The following is a 15,034-nucleotide window of genomic DNA, read 5'->3' as shown; positions in this document are numbered from 1 at the left end:
ATTTTACTATGTAAATTGTTATAAGATGAAAAAATCCTACAGAATTTTTCCAGTTTTTACACATAGAAGAAGATAAGCAAGTGAAAAGAATATATTTAAAATATGCATTATTAAAGAGAATCATAACTGTAACAATGTTTCGAGTATAGGTCACATTTCTTCCTTTACAGTTACCTGCCTTTGTAAGGCCATTTTTATGAGCATGTAACTCACAACAAGGACAAGCACCACTTAATTTGATTTCAAATTCGTATTTATATCTTTATTCCCTGTCATTGTGTTGTAATTCTATGCAGCATATTTGGTGTTTAGTTTAATGTCTTTTTTAGACAATGGCGATGTTTTTTTTTTTGTTTTTTTTTATTTAGACTGTGGAAAAGTCCCATCAGTTTTGAATGGGAGCATAGAACTTGTAGAAGACGGGAATACCACATACGGTGCTTTAGCTGAAGTGATATGTGACACAGGTTATAACAAATCGCGAGATATTTTAGAATGTAACAATACTGGCGAATGGGATAAACCTACATGTGATCTTATTGGCAAGTTTATACATTCATAATAATGCAAAAACAGATGAAATGCAGCACCAATCACATGTTAATAAAAGCTTGTGCATTTCGTATTTGACTTGCAAACCCTTTAGAATTGTTTGGTCAGAACAATATTGACTTTGATAAACAAGATTATTTCCACAATGCTGATTTGATTCTTATATAATTTGGTAAGGTAATTACATTATGAGTTACTATTGATAAACTGTATTGAAAAATGAATGATACTTCTTTTTAAGTAGAATAGATGTTTTGATGTTTGATAAACATGATAAACACCTTTGCAGATTGTGGAACTGTTCCGTTGATTAATGGTGGATCCATAACCTTAAACCAGGCTGGAAATAGCTCTTATGGTGCTCTTGCAGAAGTTAGATGTAACACCGGCTATAATACAACCTTACCTACCATAGAGTGTGGCGATAATGGGAAATGGGATAACACGACTTGTGATATTGTTGGTGTGTACTTATTTTGTTTTATAGAGACATTTTATCCAAAAGTTTAAAGTTTACAGTGTCATGCTGACTGTAACGACATTGATTTGTTTGGTTTGGTCTTGTTTTATGTTGCACCAACGCTATAAGGTCATATTGTAGCTTTCGAGCTTTATCGATTGAAAAAATTTCCAGGTTAATCTCTTTGCATTGTTTCAGGCACGAACGGGTACCTGAATAGGACCATCGACGTTCGTAAGCTAGGTAGCGTCATTGTATATAAATGCTTATTTGAAGAAAGATGTTTTAACTTTCTTGCAAATTAATGAACGTGCTTTGAGACATTATTTAGTATTTTTATGCCCCAACTCTTGGGGGGAGTACACTTACATTTGTCTTTGACCTAGAGTCAACACACTTTACAGGACTATTGATCAGCTTGTGAAGTTGTGCAGCTTACGTTATCGCGGTGAGTTATTCTTTTTGACTTAGAAAATATTTGATTTTTTCCACTTGTGTCGCGCAAAGTTCAAAAGGTATTTGACTTGGAGTTATGAAATTTTCAAGGAATGTTGGTCAGCATGTATAGTTATGCACCTGAGGGTTTGCTTGTCGATATATTTGTAAAGTAATTGCCCTTGACATAGAAAAAATTGCAATTTTCAACTTTTTTGTGCGTAATTCACATATTTGACTTAGACCGTCATGAAACTTTATGCATGTGAAGTTGTACATCTAAGAATTTGCTTCTTATTATTTTTGTCATACTTTAGTATATAAACAATGAGATTCAGTATTCTTGCTGCTTAATTGAGAAAAATCAAGATGTCAGCATTGCAAAACACTGTAAAGCGATGTAACATATATTTTACAGTATACATCAACCTATACGATTTCTAGACGAAAATGCTGCTATAATTACCAGTGGAACGGTCACTCTCGATAATATAACGACACGCACAATCTTATTTTGATCAATCTTGTTAACTAATTTAACTCGTTTTTATTTTAACAGACTGTGGAAACGTACCATTAATATCGAATGGAAGCATAACCCTTATAGAAGATGGAAACACGACTTACGGCGCTTTAGCGGAAGTGACATGCGAAACAGGTTATAATGAGACGCTAAAAATCATAGAATGTCGGGACACCGGGGACTGGGATGCTACTGATTGTAATTTGATAGGTATGGTGATATAAAAATCATCTTAAAAGATTAACCACAGTCGCAATTGATAATATGTAGTACAATCATATTATCTTATAATAACATATCGAAAAGACGACCTAGAGTGATAAGTTATCTACAAATATATTGGAATCGAATAATATTTTATGTTTAATCGAAAAAAGCATTTCTCAATTTAAGTTTACTAACATGTTATTAATGTCTAATTCTGCGACATTCAGTCTCAGTTTAGAATTTGTTAATCTTGCTAATTTATATGATCATTCATAGTTTGAAGCCTTCCCTACTATTTCCTTACAAGTCATTTTATCAACTTTGTATTCTATTAATTGTTTAGATTGCGGAACTGTTCCACAGCTAGATAATGGCAATGTAGTGTTAAAAGTGGATGGACTGAGCTCTTATGGCACAGAAGCAGTTGTTACATGCGAACAAGGCTATAATACTACTTCAGAAACAATACAATGTCTTGACACTGGAAAATGGGATAAAACTAGTTGCGAAATAGTTGGTAAGTATTCTTCATATATGATATCTGGTGTGAAATGACTAAGAATCATTAGCTAACTTATTATGATTTATTATTTTTCTTTTTTAGATTGCGGAGAAGTACCTGTTGTTACAAAAGGTACCATCACTCTTCTAGAAGAAAATAACACAACCTATACCGCACTTGCGAACGTAAGCTGTGAAACGGGCTACAATCTAAGCAAAGGCATAATACAATGTCTAGAAACGGGACTCTGGGAAATAACTGGATGTCAGATACTAGGTATGTGATTAACTTATAAAAGAAAAAATATGTTTTACATATTAAATATAATTCTTATTTTATAATAGAACGATATGGAATAACTTTTTCAACAGCACCTTAAAGCAGAAGTAAAGTCTAACTACATAAAACCTTTGGCGCTTTTATTTAAAACAAGCATGAAGAAGAGACAATACAAGGAATCAATAATTGTTCCGAATGGAAAAAAATGTATTCAATGGTTTGCTGAATTATTATGGTTCCAACATATATGTCATACTTCCACTTGCCTTTCACCGCTGTGGGTTCAAATTACGATAGGAACTGTGGATTCTTTCATGAGAGGAAGCTATTCAGTTTGCTTTCGGAACGTTAGTGGTTCTACTAAGGTGCCTTTTTTGTCTTTATAAGGGAAGGGCACCTAAAGTTTTTCTGCAAAAGCAAAGCTGGAAGGTGCTGGTTGGACTTAAAATTCAACAAAGAAAAGTATAATTGCTCGGGTTTATTATTATTGTGCCCCCACTATAGGGGGAGAGGATAATTTAGATTTACCTTTGTCCGTCCATCCGTCTTTCCGTCCATCCATCGGTTCTATTTTGTGTCGCACGTAGCTCAAAACATATTTGACCTAGAGCCATGAAACTTATAGGAATATTGGTCAGCATGAGTAGTTGAGCACCTGTGTGTTTGCGTGCGGATTTATTCAGTATTTGCAGGGTAATTGACTTTGACTTAGTACAAATTTGCAATTTTCAAATTGCTTCACACGTAGCTTAGAAATTATTTTACCTAGGGTCATGAAACTTTACAGGAATGTTGCTCAACATGTGAAGATGTGCACCTATTATTTCAATTGTGGCATTATTCTGTTTTGTTATTGCCCTTGAATTAGTAAAAAATTGCAATTTTGTACTTGAGCATGTATATATCAAAAAGTATTTGACATAGAGTAATAAAACTTTACAGAAATGCTGGTCGCATAATATAGACATGCAGTTTTGGGTTTTATGGATTAATACAGTATTGTAGAGTAATTGCCCTTAGCTTAGTAAAAACCATTCCAAAAGTTTGTTGTTATGTGTTCCTCGAGTGTTTGAGTTAGAATCAACCAACTTTACAGGAATGATGATCAACAACACTGAAGAGCTGTGCACCTTGTGGTTTTGTAGGTTGAATTTTTTTGTGTTATTAGAGTTATTGTCATTGACTGAGTATGAATTATAGACTTATTCATGCAAAGCTAAAAAAGCTTAGATCTGTTGTCCTGAAAGTATACAAGAATGTTGGTTAGCATGTGTAGTTATGCACCTTGGGGTTTGCTTGTGGATTTATTCTTTTTTTACTTAGTAAATAAAATTCAGTTTTCAACTTATGTCAAACCCAGCCCAAGAAAATTTGACCTAAGAGTCAGTAGATTAACAAAACAGTGGAGTATCAGGGCACCCGTGTCCCAAGGACACATTTTGAGCTATTTTAGGAAGCTATTTTGCTAGCATACTGTAGTTCCGCTCGTACCTGAATGATATACGGAGGGGCACCTGAGGATTTTCCTCCAACACTTAAAGATATACCTTGCTCATCCTTCAGTAAATTATTTTTAACATAGAAATTTATTGAAATATTTTGAAATTCTTATTGAATATATTGATTTGGATAAAAGAATGAATAAACTTATGAATGGGAAGCTGTTTTCCCTATTACAGGTCAAGTAAAGTTGTCTTTTCCTTAAAATAATGCCAGTTTTTTTAATATAATTTATATTCTTATTATGACCACCTATAGTGTTTAGAGTTAAACAAAATAGCATATTCTACTTTGTTATTAATTCAAAACATGTTTATTTTTATATATATAATGAGAATGTGTATCCATTGTTAATATTTTTCTGAAATCAAATTTGGAGCATAGTACATCTTTAAACTTCAATGTGCTCTGTAAGTATCAAACTAAATAAAAAATATATATATATATTATTTTAAATTCATACAGATATTAAATTTTGCACTTAAAACGGAGAAACATGCAAAAATATAAATACTCAGTATCAAATTGAAAATCGACTTTATGTGTGATTTTTATCCTTATCCCAATTTTTAATTTTGGGTCATTTTACGCATTGAAATTTATTATTCTTGAAAATCCGAGTTTGTGAATAATCTAGAATTTTGCACGTCGGCTGTCAACGCATAAATATGATTAAATATACAAATATTTATTACTGACCAGATTGCGATGCTGTGCCAGACGTTTTTAAATGGGATTGTAGCCTTACAAGAATCTGAAAATACTACATATGGTAAACAAGCCGAGGTTATATGTAACAGTGGCTACAATGCAACCTCCGAAACAATACTTTGTCTAGATACAGGAAAATGGGAAACTCCACAGTGTGAAATATTAGGTAACTTTTAATCATTTAAAAATAATGAATGAAGAAATTATTCAATTTGAAATACTTGGCTTAGTGATAAAAATGTAAACTAAAATATCATATTTATTTTTATTAAATGTGTAAAAGTCATACATGAAATAAACACAATTGTATAGACCATGTTAAAAATGAAATTTATCTTGAGTTATATTTTAAGATTGTGAGGCTGTTCCGGTCATCGCTAATGGACAAATAACTCTTACACAAGATGGAAATACCACGTATGGTGCAATAGCGAATGTATCATGTTCAACAGGATATAACGCGACAATAGACACTATACTGTGTCTAGAAACAGGCGAATGGGACAATGCAACATGTAATTCAATAGGTAAATTGATTCACCTATACGTGACAGAAACATTGACATACGTAGACACAGTTGTTAGGGGAAATCGGTTTTAATAGTTTAATTCAGTTTTGTTTTAATTAAAGGGAAAGATAAAGAAAGGAAACTTAATTTGCTTCCTTGAATTATATTCATAATCAGGTGAAACTTTATAAGCAAGGCAAAATATTTTCACAAATCTGGTTTTATATTAAATGAAGAAACCTTCTCCTCCAGACTCCCTCCCATTCAAATCTTTTCATTTTGTGAGTCATAAAAGCTCTGAACGTGTAAATATTGTTATTATCAAAATGTTGCACAATACATAAACTATTTATTATGAATAAAGTAGTGAAAAAAAAAAGAAATCTTAAGTGCTGTTTTATAAGTCTGATAGTTTTTGTGTCAATAATCTAATGACTATTTTACATGTGAAAACAGACACTAGTATCACATTTCTAAAGGTGTTGAACAGTTATAGTATTGTTGATAAATATTTTTGTTTTTTTAAACTCAGGGGAAACGATGTAAATTTAACATAGTCTTAAATAAAAAAACCAACCCGGGGATTTTTTCTAGGCAAAAAACTGTTTACACTACCAGTGGAATTTTTACGGGAAAAGGGGATGATTTTAAAAAATGCACAATTCTATTTTATCTTTTCATCGGGTTAAAAATTTTTTTGTTTTTTTATTTTAATTTAGACTGGGGTAACCTACCTTTCAATTTTCCAAAAGGGAAAGCAAACCCCCCAAAAAGGAAAGGGAAAACACAAAACGGCGTTTTTTGCGGAAAGTAAACATCCCAAAACAGGTTATAAGGGAGACGCAAAATATCAAGAATGTCGGGACTCTGGTGACTGGGATGTTACTGGATGTAATTTGATAGGTATGGTGTTTAAATTCGGCTGTAAAAGATTAACCACAGTCACTAATAAATAAAATATATGTTCGTACAAGTATTTTATCAAATAATAACAGAAATAAAAAAGACGACATAGGTTGTTAAGTTATCTACAAATAGAAACCAATCATATTCTATGTTTGATCGGAAAAAAAAACTTTCTCAATATTAGTTTTATGAGAGAAACCTATTCAGCTACCTTTCGGAACGTCGGTGGTACTACTCGCGTGCCCTTTCATGTCTAAATGAGGGAAGAGCACTTGAAGTCTTGCTGCAAAATTAAGTGCAATGTAAAATTCAACAAAAAAGTGTCATTGCTCGGCTTTTTGATTATTTTTTTGTGCTCCCACAGGGGGGGGGGGGGCATTTAGATTTACCCTTGTCGGGTCCATCCGTCCGTCCGCTCTCGCGGGACACTTATTATGTGGTTAGAGGGACAAAAAGGTAAACTTTTCTTTTCTTTTAAGTTCATTTCATTTCTGTTTTAATAGCTTTTTAAAGTGGAGCACATTATAAAAAAATGATTACAACCTCCGTCTATCCGTCCATTTCCATCCGTAGGTTGTTTCACTTTTATGTTGCCACGTAGCTAGAACCTATTTGACCCTGGAACCAAGGAACTTTTGATTTAGCCTACCTTGCTTTTCCTTATGCCCTGCCTGTTTTCTGTTTGGGGGTCCTCCTTGGGCTCCCTGCCGATTTTCTTGTTTGCTGTGTGTGTGGAGGGTTGCGTTTATTTAACAGCACCTTTCCTTGTTGATCTTGTTTATCATATTTAATAGGAATATTGGTCAGCATGTGTAGTTGTGCACCTGGGTGTTTGCGTATGGATTTATTCAGCATTTGTAATCATTGACCTTGACTTAGTAAAAAAAATTGCAATTTTCATCTTATGTGACACGTTCCTCAAAAAGCATTTGACCTAGGGTCATGAAACTTTACAGAAATGTTGCTAAGCATGTGGAGTTGTGCACCTGAGGTTTAAAAATGTTAATTTAATCTGTTTTGTCAGAGTTGTTGCCCTTGACTTCGTAAAATTTGCCATTATCAACTTTTATCGCACGTAGCTCAAAAAGTATTTGACCTATTGTCATGAAACTTTACAGGAATATTGATCAAGATGTGAACTTTTGAACCTGATGTTTCGCTGTTAGAGTTATTCTGTTTTGTCAGAATTATGCCCTTGACTTAATAAAAAATTTCCAATTTTCAATTTGTGTCGCACGAAGCTCAAAAAGTAATTGTCATAGTGTCATGCAACTTTAAATATAGGAATGTTGGTCAGCATATGTAGTTGTGCACCAGGGGTCTCCGTTGTGGATTTATTCAGTATTTCTAGAGTTATTGTGCCCCCCCCCACTTTAGAAGGGGGGCGGCATTTAGATTTACCCGTGTCCATCCATCCATCCGTCCGCACAAACGGGACAATAATAAAGTGGTTAGAGGGACAATAGGTAAATGTTCTTCCTCTTTGATGTCATTTATTCCGTAATGTTTTATGTAGTATCTTCATTATGTGGCTAAACAGAACAGAAAAAAAGAGAGAATAATAGAGTAGCAACATTATAACTGTCCCGTAAGAACTTCCGTCTCTTCGTCCATCCAACTTAGTAAAAGTTAAAAATTTTCAACTTGTGTCTCACGAAACTCAAAAGTATTTGACCTTGAGTCATGAAACCTTAAAGGAATGTTGATCAGCCTGTGTAGCTGTGCACCTGGGTATTTTCTTGTGGATTTATTTTAGTATTTGCAGAGTTATAGTCATTGACTTAGTAAATATTTGCAATTTTCAACTTGTGTCACACGTAGTTCAAAAAGTATTTGACCTAGGGTCATAAAACTTTATATGAATGTTAATTAGCATGTGAAGTCGAGCACTTGGGTTTTCGCTTTTCAATTTATTTGTTTTGTCAGAGTTATCGCCTCTGACTTAGCGAAAATTTGCAATTTTTAATTTGTGTCGTACTTAGCTTAAAATGTATTTAACCTAGAGTCATGAACCTTATATGAATGTTGGTCAGCATGTGTAGTTGTGCACGTGGATTTATCCAGTTTTGTAGAGTTATTGCCCTTGACTTAGTTAAAACCGTCTCATTATGTTGTGTTACTTGTTCCTTGAGTGATTGAGTTAGAATTAACCAACTTTACAGAAATAAATCAACGCCACTGTGAAGCTATGCACCTGGGATTTTGCCCGTGGATTTTTTTAAAGTTATTGCCATTGTCTTAGTATACATTTGCAATTTTCAACTTATTTATGCATAGCTCAAATAGTATTTGACCTGTAAGCTTGACAGTTTACAAGAATGTTGGTCAGCATATGTACTTATGCACTTTGGAGTTCGCTTGTAGATTTATTCAGTATTTGTAAAGTTTTTGCCCTTAACTCAGTAAAAGATTTTTAGTTTTTAACTTGTGGCACATGTAGCCCAAAACATTTTTGACATAGAGTCATAAGATTGACAAAACAGTAATGGAGTGTGGAGGCACCCGTGTCCTATGGTCACATTTCTACTTGCCCCTGAATTTCTAGTAGTACGAATTTGCTATTCTTAACGTGAACATGTACGATATATCTCAAAAGTATTTGATCTAAAGTCATGAAACTTTACAGAAAAGCTGGTCACATACGTAGTTATGCAATTTGAGGTTTTATGGATTTATAGAGTATTTGTAGAGTAATTGCCATTGACGTAGTAAAAACATTCAAAAAACGTAGTGTTATGTGTACTTTAAGTGCTTGAGTTGAAATCAACCAACTTTAAAAATAAATGACTATCAACATCACTATGAAGCTGTGCACCTTGTGATTTTGCAAGAGGATTTTTCTGATTTATTAGAGTTATTGATCTTTACTTAGAATGAATTATATAATTGTTCATGCATAGCTCAAAAATTTTTTGCCCTTGGGGTTTCCTGTAATTTTAAAAATTTGGGCAGCTTTATGTTTTTGGCCCCTTTGGGGTTTTGTTTGTGGGTTTTTATTCATATTTTGGTTTTTTTTTGTGATTTGGTCTTTTTAAAAAAACATTTTTCCCAAACTTGTGTCACGTTTTTTGCCCTAAAGCCCAGTAGATTTGACAAAATAATGGATAATAGGGGCACCCGTGGTCCATGGACACATTTTTAGTTACGTTAGAAAGTAACATTGCTTGCATGATGTAGGTCCGCTCGTGCCTGAATGAAATACGGAGGGGCACCTGAATTTTTCTCCACAACTTAAACTTAAAAGTCGGCATATGCTCAGACAGAATTTCCATTAAAGTATCAAACAAATTAAAAAATCAATAATAAAATATATAATTTTAAATTCATCAGATTTTTACTTTTGCACTTAAAACGGAGAAACATGCAAACTTTAATATACCCAGTATCAAATTGAAATCGATTGTATGGGCGATTCTTATCCCAAATTTTAATTTAAGTTTTGGGTCATCTTAAACAATGAAATTGATTATTCTTGAAAATCAGAGTTTCCGAATAATCTGAAATTTCGCACATGGGTTGTCAACACATAAATTTGATTGAACATACAAATATTCATTACTGATTAGATTGCGACGCTGTGCCAGACGTTTTAAATGGGATTGTGGCATTACAAGAATCTGAAAATACTACATATGGTAAACAAGCCGAAGTTATATGTAACAGTGGCTACAATGCAACCTCCGAAACAATACTTTGTCTTGAAACAGGAAAATGGGAAACTCCACAGTGTAAAATATTAGGTAACTTTTAATCATTTAAAAATAATGGATGAAGAAATTATTATAGTTGAAATACTTGTCTTAGTAATACAATCTTTAAACTAAAATATCATGCACATTTTATTATATATGTAAAAAAAAAATATACATGAAATAAACATTATTGTCAGACCATTTTCAAAATGCAATTCATTTTGAGGTATATTTTAAGATTGTGAGGCTGTTCCGGTCATCGCTAATGGACAAATTACTCTTGAACAAGATGGAAATACCACGTATGGCGCGATAGCAAATGTATCATGTTCAACAGGATATAACGCGACAGTAGACACTATACTGTGTCTAGGAACAGGAAAATGGGATAATACAACATGTTATTTAATAGGTACATCGATTCTTAAGTAATATCAAACCATTTGAGATTCCTAAGTACACAGTTTTTGAAAATTTCGTAATAGTTTTGATCTAAAGAACAGGACAGAAATTGAAAGAAAAGTGCATTTGCTTTCGTAAAATGATATCAGGTTAAACTTTATATAAATTATAAGTTTTATAATTTTTAAATATTTTAAACAAAACTCATGTAAAATACTGTAACAATAAACCATACCATCTAGTCCACTCTATTCAAATCTTTTTCCCTTTTTCATATTTTACCCCGACACAAAGGGTTTGGGAAAGTGTTTTTTGGGGTTTTTTGTTTTAATATTAAATTTCAGTTTTTTCATAATTTCTTTAAAAAATTCTTTAAGGGGAGATAGACCCGAAATTTTTTAGTATTTGTCCGGGAGATTTTAAAAATCAAAAAATTTTTACTTTTTTAGGGTGTTCATTAGGGAAAATAAAAAATTTATTGAAAAGGTTTTTTTTGCAAATATGTAAAATGATTTCGGGACCGGTTCCTTGAGGGTTTTCAACGGGGAAAAGTGGCTTTATTTGATGTTGTTAAAAAAACATTTTGGTCTTTTGGGGGACATAAAACCCGTGAACTGGCCCATTTAAACCCTCTTTGGTTCCCTACATTTCCGGGTTTCCGGGGTCTGGGGTACGCTTTAATTTCGATTTAATAAGGGAGATAATTTTTTGTTTTTAACTTTTTGAACGCTTTAAACGATTTTTGTATTTTTTATTACTTTTATTAATCAATGATATAGTTTAAATTTGTGAAAACAAATTTTGACTTGATCCTGTTCAAGACTTCAACTGAAGTTTGACATTTTTATCATTGTTCCTTAGGTAGGTGTAAAATAACACTATTACTGCTTACATTTCTTTTTCTTATATCAAATAAGTTACTCGAGACAAAGACATCTCACTTTTTCAGACTGTTTCGTAGTATTAAAACACGATACGAAAAGTAATATGGACACGAATTACTGAAACGTTAAGCTTTGTTATAATACGAAAATATTATATAACGAACAGAATGAAAACAAACTGAAGTTTTTCATTTTAACTTTTTAATTGTATCTAAATGTAAAATATGTTTTTGAAGAAATCCAAGCCTAAATAAAATCAATGTATTACATCAAAAATGATTTTGTAGGCTGTGGAAACGTGTCAGTAATATCGAATGGAGACATAACACTTATAGATGAAGGCAATACTACATACGGCGCCTTAGCTGAAGTTACATGTAACACAGGCTATAATAAAACCATAAACATTATAGAATGTCACGACACCGGAGAATGGGATGTTCCTGCTTGTTACTTAATAGGTTTATACATATATAATAAACATCTTGTCCAAATTTATTGGGTCTTAATTTACCTTTAATTTATTTTATTTTCGAATGTTTAAAGCAGAACGAAATTACCATTTAATTGTTTTAGTGCAAAATATGCTGTAAATGATTTATAGACAATTAAAATGTTAAGATTTTAACAAAATGTAGAAAAATGTCTTATTCGGGAAATATCAAGCTTGAAGATATGCATGCTATTGTTTACAGAAGTTACTATGGTGATTTCATATATATGCAGACTGTGGAGATGTCCCAACGATATCTAATGGAACCATTTACCTAAAAGAAGTAGGAAATACCACATACGGAGCTATTGCGGAGGTAGTATGTGAAAATGGCTATAACGAAACTCTAGATATAATCGAATGTCGCAATACAGGGGAATGGGATGCCGTTGAATGTTATTTAATTGGTATATAATGATTTCAATGTTAATCACTAGTTATACTAAACTTGTGAAATTATTATGGAAGCTTGAGTTGTCTCCCTTGATGTCATTGTCGTAATAATTATATATTTGCATGTTCGACATGTATTCACAAGACATGACGTCTTCTATCATTGTTTTGAATTAACAAATTAAAATATATTGAAAATATCTTATTCTGAGTTTTGCCACATATGTTTTTAGCCATAGGACGAACATACTTGTAACTTTCCATTTCTTGTTTTCTGTGAATAAAACGCATTTTTTAATATTAAAGACGAATATAAAATAAAGTAATCAAAGTTTTATATTTATCTACTTTATCGCAGATTGTGGAATACTTCCACCAATTGATAATGGAAGCATTGCTTTGATAGATGACGGAAATAGCTCATTCGGTGCTTTAGCTGAAGTGACGTGCTACATTGGCCATAACGCGACTTTAAAAACCATAATGTGTCGTGATACTGGGAAATGGGATAATACTTCATGTGAAATTATAAGTATGAAGCTTACGTGTTCTTTCCTTATTTCTTTCTTTTTAATTTAAACATATTATTATTATTTCAAACGGAAAATATAATTTTAAGTGAAATATCCGACCGATGCTGAATTGTCATTTTAGTAAGCAACTTCGAATAGACGACTGATGCGGAGTTATTATTTCAATTTATGTTTGTATAGAATTATTTCAAACATTGTTTTATAAACTATTTTTTTTAACTTGGCATTTGAAATAATGTACTGGTATTAAAATGATATCATTACTCTACGGAACATTTAGTAAGAGTGTGATGAAAATATGTAAATTAAGTCAACAATTAATATATATTTATTAATGTAAAAACGTTAAGATATTTAAAAAAATCAAATTCATGTTCCGTGAAGTATACCGGTACGTTCGTGATTGACACTATGATCATAATGTGCACGTATGTTAAATTCTGATTATGACACTGCCTTCGATGTAAATAGAAACCTATTTATTAAAGATCCTGTACGTTTTGTGATTGATATTGTTATTATGTGTATACCACACTTGCACAATAATATATATGTATATAGTTATGCAAATAAAACGATTTTCAAACATCGAAGAATATGTAAAATGTGTACTGCAAATATTGTGCACATTATATTGAATCAATAAATAACATGCATTCATTTCTTATTGGAAAATTTAACTTAAAATTTATAGAAAATGAATTTCTAATTACCTCCCTTTATTTACATGAAATGTTAAATTAGGTAATACCTTTATAAATAATGCTTATTAGAACTAACAATATTGACAAATCTTAATTTGAACATCATATTTATGAATTAAAACCATAAAAATTGTGTTACAGGATCTTTAATAAATTGAGTTTTTATTTTTTACGACAATGTATTTTACATTTCTGTTGTGCTCAAACATGTCCCCATGAAATTCTAATATTCGCTCGTGTAAGTCATTATCAACAGAGTCTAGACAAGATATGTAAACCATAATTTCTTTTTACATTTTTTTGACGAAATCTTGTAGACATAATCCTGCAATTTTATATTTGCGTTTTATTGCCGTCATCAAATATAGCGAATAGTATATTGTCGCTAATATTAGTTGGGTTACAGTAATTATCATGGTTATTTCATAAATTTGCAGACTGCGGAGATGTCCCAACGATATCTAATGGAACCATTGACCTAAAAGAAGTAGGAAATACCACATACGGAGCTTTGGCGGAGGTAGTATGTGAACATGGCTTCAACGAGACTCTTGATATAATCGAATGTCGCGAAACAGGGGAATGGGATGTCGTTGGATGTTGTTTAATTGGTATGTAATGTTTTTAATGTTGATCACTTGAAATAATTTTGGAAGCTTGAGTTGATTCCATTTATGCCATTGTCATTAAAATTCATGTTTTAGTTTATAAACACGTATTAATGCAACATGTACTTCCCCATTGTTTTGAATTATTTGAATTAATATCTTGACAATATCTCTGATTGAAGGTTTTGCGACATATCTTTTATTTATAGGACTCACATACTTGTACCTTAATAGATATGTACGTTCAACTTTTAGAACTATCCATTTCTCATTTTCCGATAATAAAGCGTATTTTATTTCAATATTCAAGAGGAATATAAAATAAAGTAATCAAAGTTTTATATTTATCTACTTTCCTGCAGATTGTGGAATACTTCCACCAATTGATAATGGAAGCATTGCTTTGAAAGAGGACGGAAATAGCTCATTCGGTGCTTTAGCTGAAGTGACGTGCAATATTGGCAATAACGCGACTAAAGAAACCATAATGTGTCGTGGTACTGGGAAATGGGATAATACTTCATGTAAAATTATAAGTATGAAGTTTTCGTGTTAGTTTCTTCACTCTTTTTATATAAAACGTTTTGAGTTTCATGCGAAATAGATTTTTAAATGAAACACTCCACTGACAGAGAATCACAATATCATTTATTACTTAAAATATACTTTTTGACATATTGAAATATAGGAACTAATTCTATAAAACCCCTAACAATAAAATTTTAAAGGAAATGTGATAAG

General features: G+C 32.0%; 2 protein-coding genes across 2 annotated transcripts; both read left to right on the top strand.

Annotated features, from left to right (window-relative positions):
* The first annotated feature begins 822 nt into the window (after positions 1-822).
* Positions 823-5,690, top strand: LOC132720601 (sushi, von Willebrand factor type A, EGF and pentraxin domain-containing protein 1-like). The gene is made up of 6 exons (XM_060704797.1): positions 823-1,015; positions 2,007-2,180; positions 2,521-2,694; positions 2,782-2,955; positions 5,161-5,335; positions 5,523-5,690. The coding sequence occupies exons 1-5, from the start codon at positions 823-825 to the stop codon at positions 5,214-5,216; spliced, it is 771 nt and encodes a 256-aa protein (XP_060560780.1). The 3' UTR covers positions 5,217-5,335; positions 5,523-5,690.
* A 6,131-nt stretch (positions 5,691-11,821) lies between these two features.
* LOC132720508 (sushi, von Willebrand factor type A, EGF and pentraxin domain-containing protein 1-like) lies at positions 11,822-15,010 on the top strand. Its single transcript, XM_060704695.1, has 5 exons — positions 11,822-12,023; positions 12,289-12,462; positions 12,807-12,980; positions 14,123-14,296; positions 14,656-15,010. Exons 1-5 carry the CDS (start codon positions 11,822-11,824, stop codon positions 14,847-14,849), a joined length of 918 nt encoding a protein of 305 aa, XP_060560678.1. The 3' UTR covers positions 14,850-15,010.
* Positions 15,011-15,034: the final 24 nt, after the last annotated feature.

This window comes from Ruditapes philippinarum, unplaced genomic scaffold (genome assembly GCF_026571515.1).
Source record: "Ruditapes philippinarum isolate M1 unplaced genomic scaffold, ASM2657151v2 ctg2376_1_1_1_1, whole genome shotgun sequence".
In the NCBI taxonomy this organism is placed as follows: Eukaryota; Metazoa; Mollusca; class Bivalvia; order Venerida; family Veneridae; genus Ruditapes; species Ruditapes philippinarum.
The sequence above is the reverse complement of the archived record's forward strand: the minus strand, read 5'-3'. Positions and strand labels throughout refer to the sequence as shown.

What these genes read in the sequence shown, in the direction of transcription:
- LOC132720508 (XM_060704695.1), top strand. Translation starts at nt 11,822, where the DNA reads ATGTATTACATCAAAAATGATTTTGTAGGCTGTGGAAACGTGTCAGTA. An exon ending in TCCTGCTTGTTACTTAATAG is followed by an intron (nt 12,024 to 12,288) that starts GTTTATACATAT and finishes ATATATATGCAG; the next exon opens with ACTGTGGAGATGTCCCAACG. An exon ending in TACTTCATGTGAAATTATAA is followed by an intron (nt 12,981 to 14,122) that starts GTATGAAGCTTA and finishes ATAAATTTGCAG; the next exon opens with ACTGCGGAGATGTCCCAACG.
- LOC132720601 (XM_060704797.1), top strand. Translation starts at nt 823, where the DNA reads ATGATAAACACCTTTGCAGATTGTGGAACTGTTCCGTTGATTAATGGT. An exon ending in TACTGATTGTAATTTGATAG is followed by an intron (nt 2,181 to 2,520) that starts GTATGGTGATAT and finishes TTAATTGTTTAG; the next exon opens with ATTGCGGAACTGTTCCACAG. An exon ending in AACTAGTTGCGAAATAGTTG is followed by an intron (nt 2,695 to 2,781) that starts GTAAGTATTCTT and finishes TTTCTTTTTTAG; the next exon opens with ATTGCGGAGAAGTACCTGTT.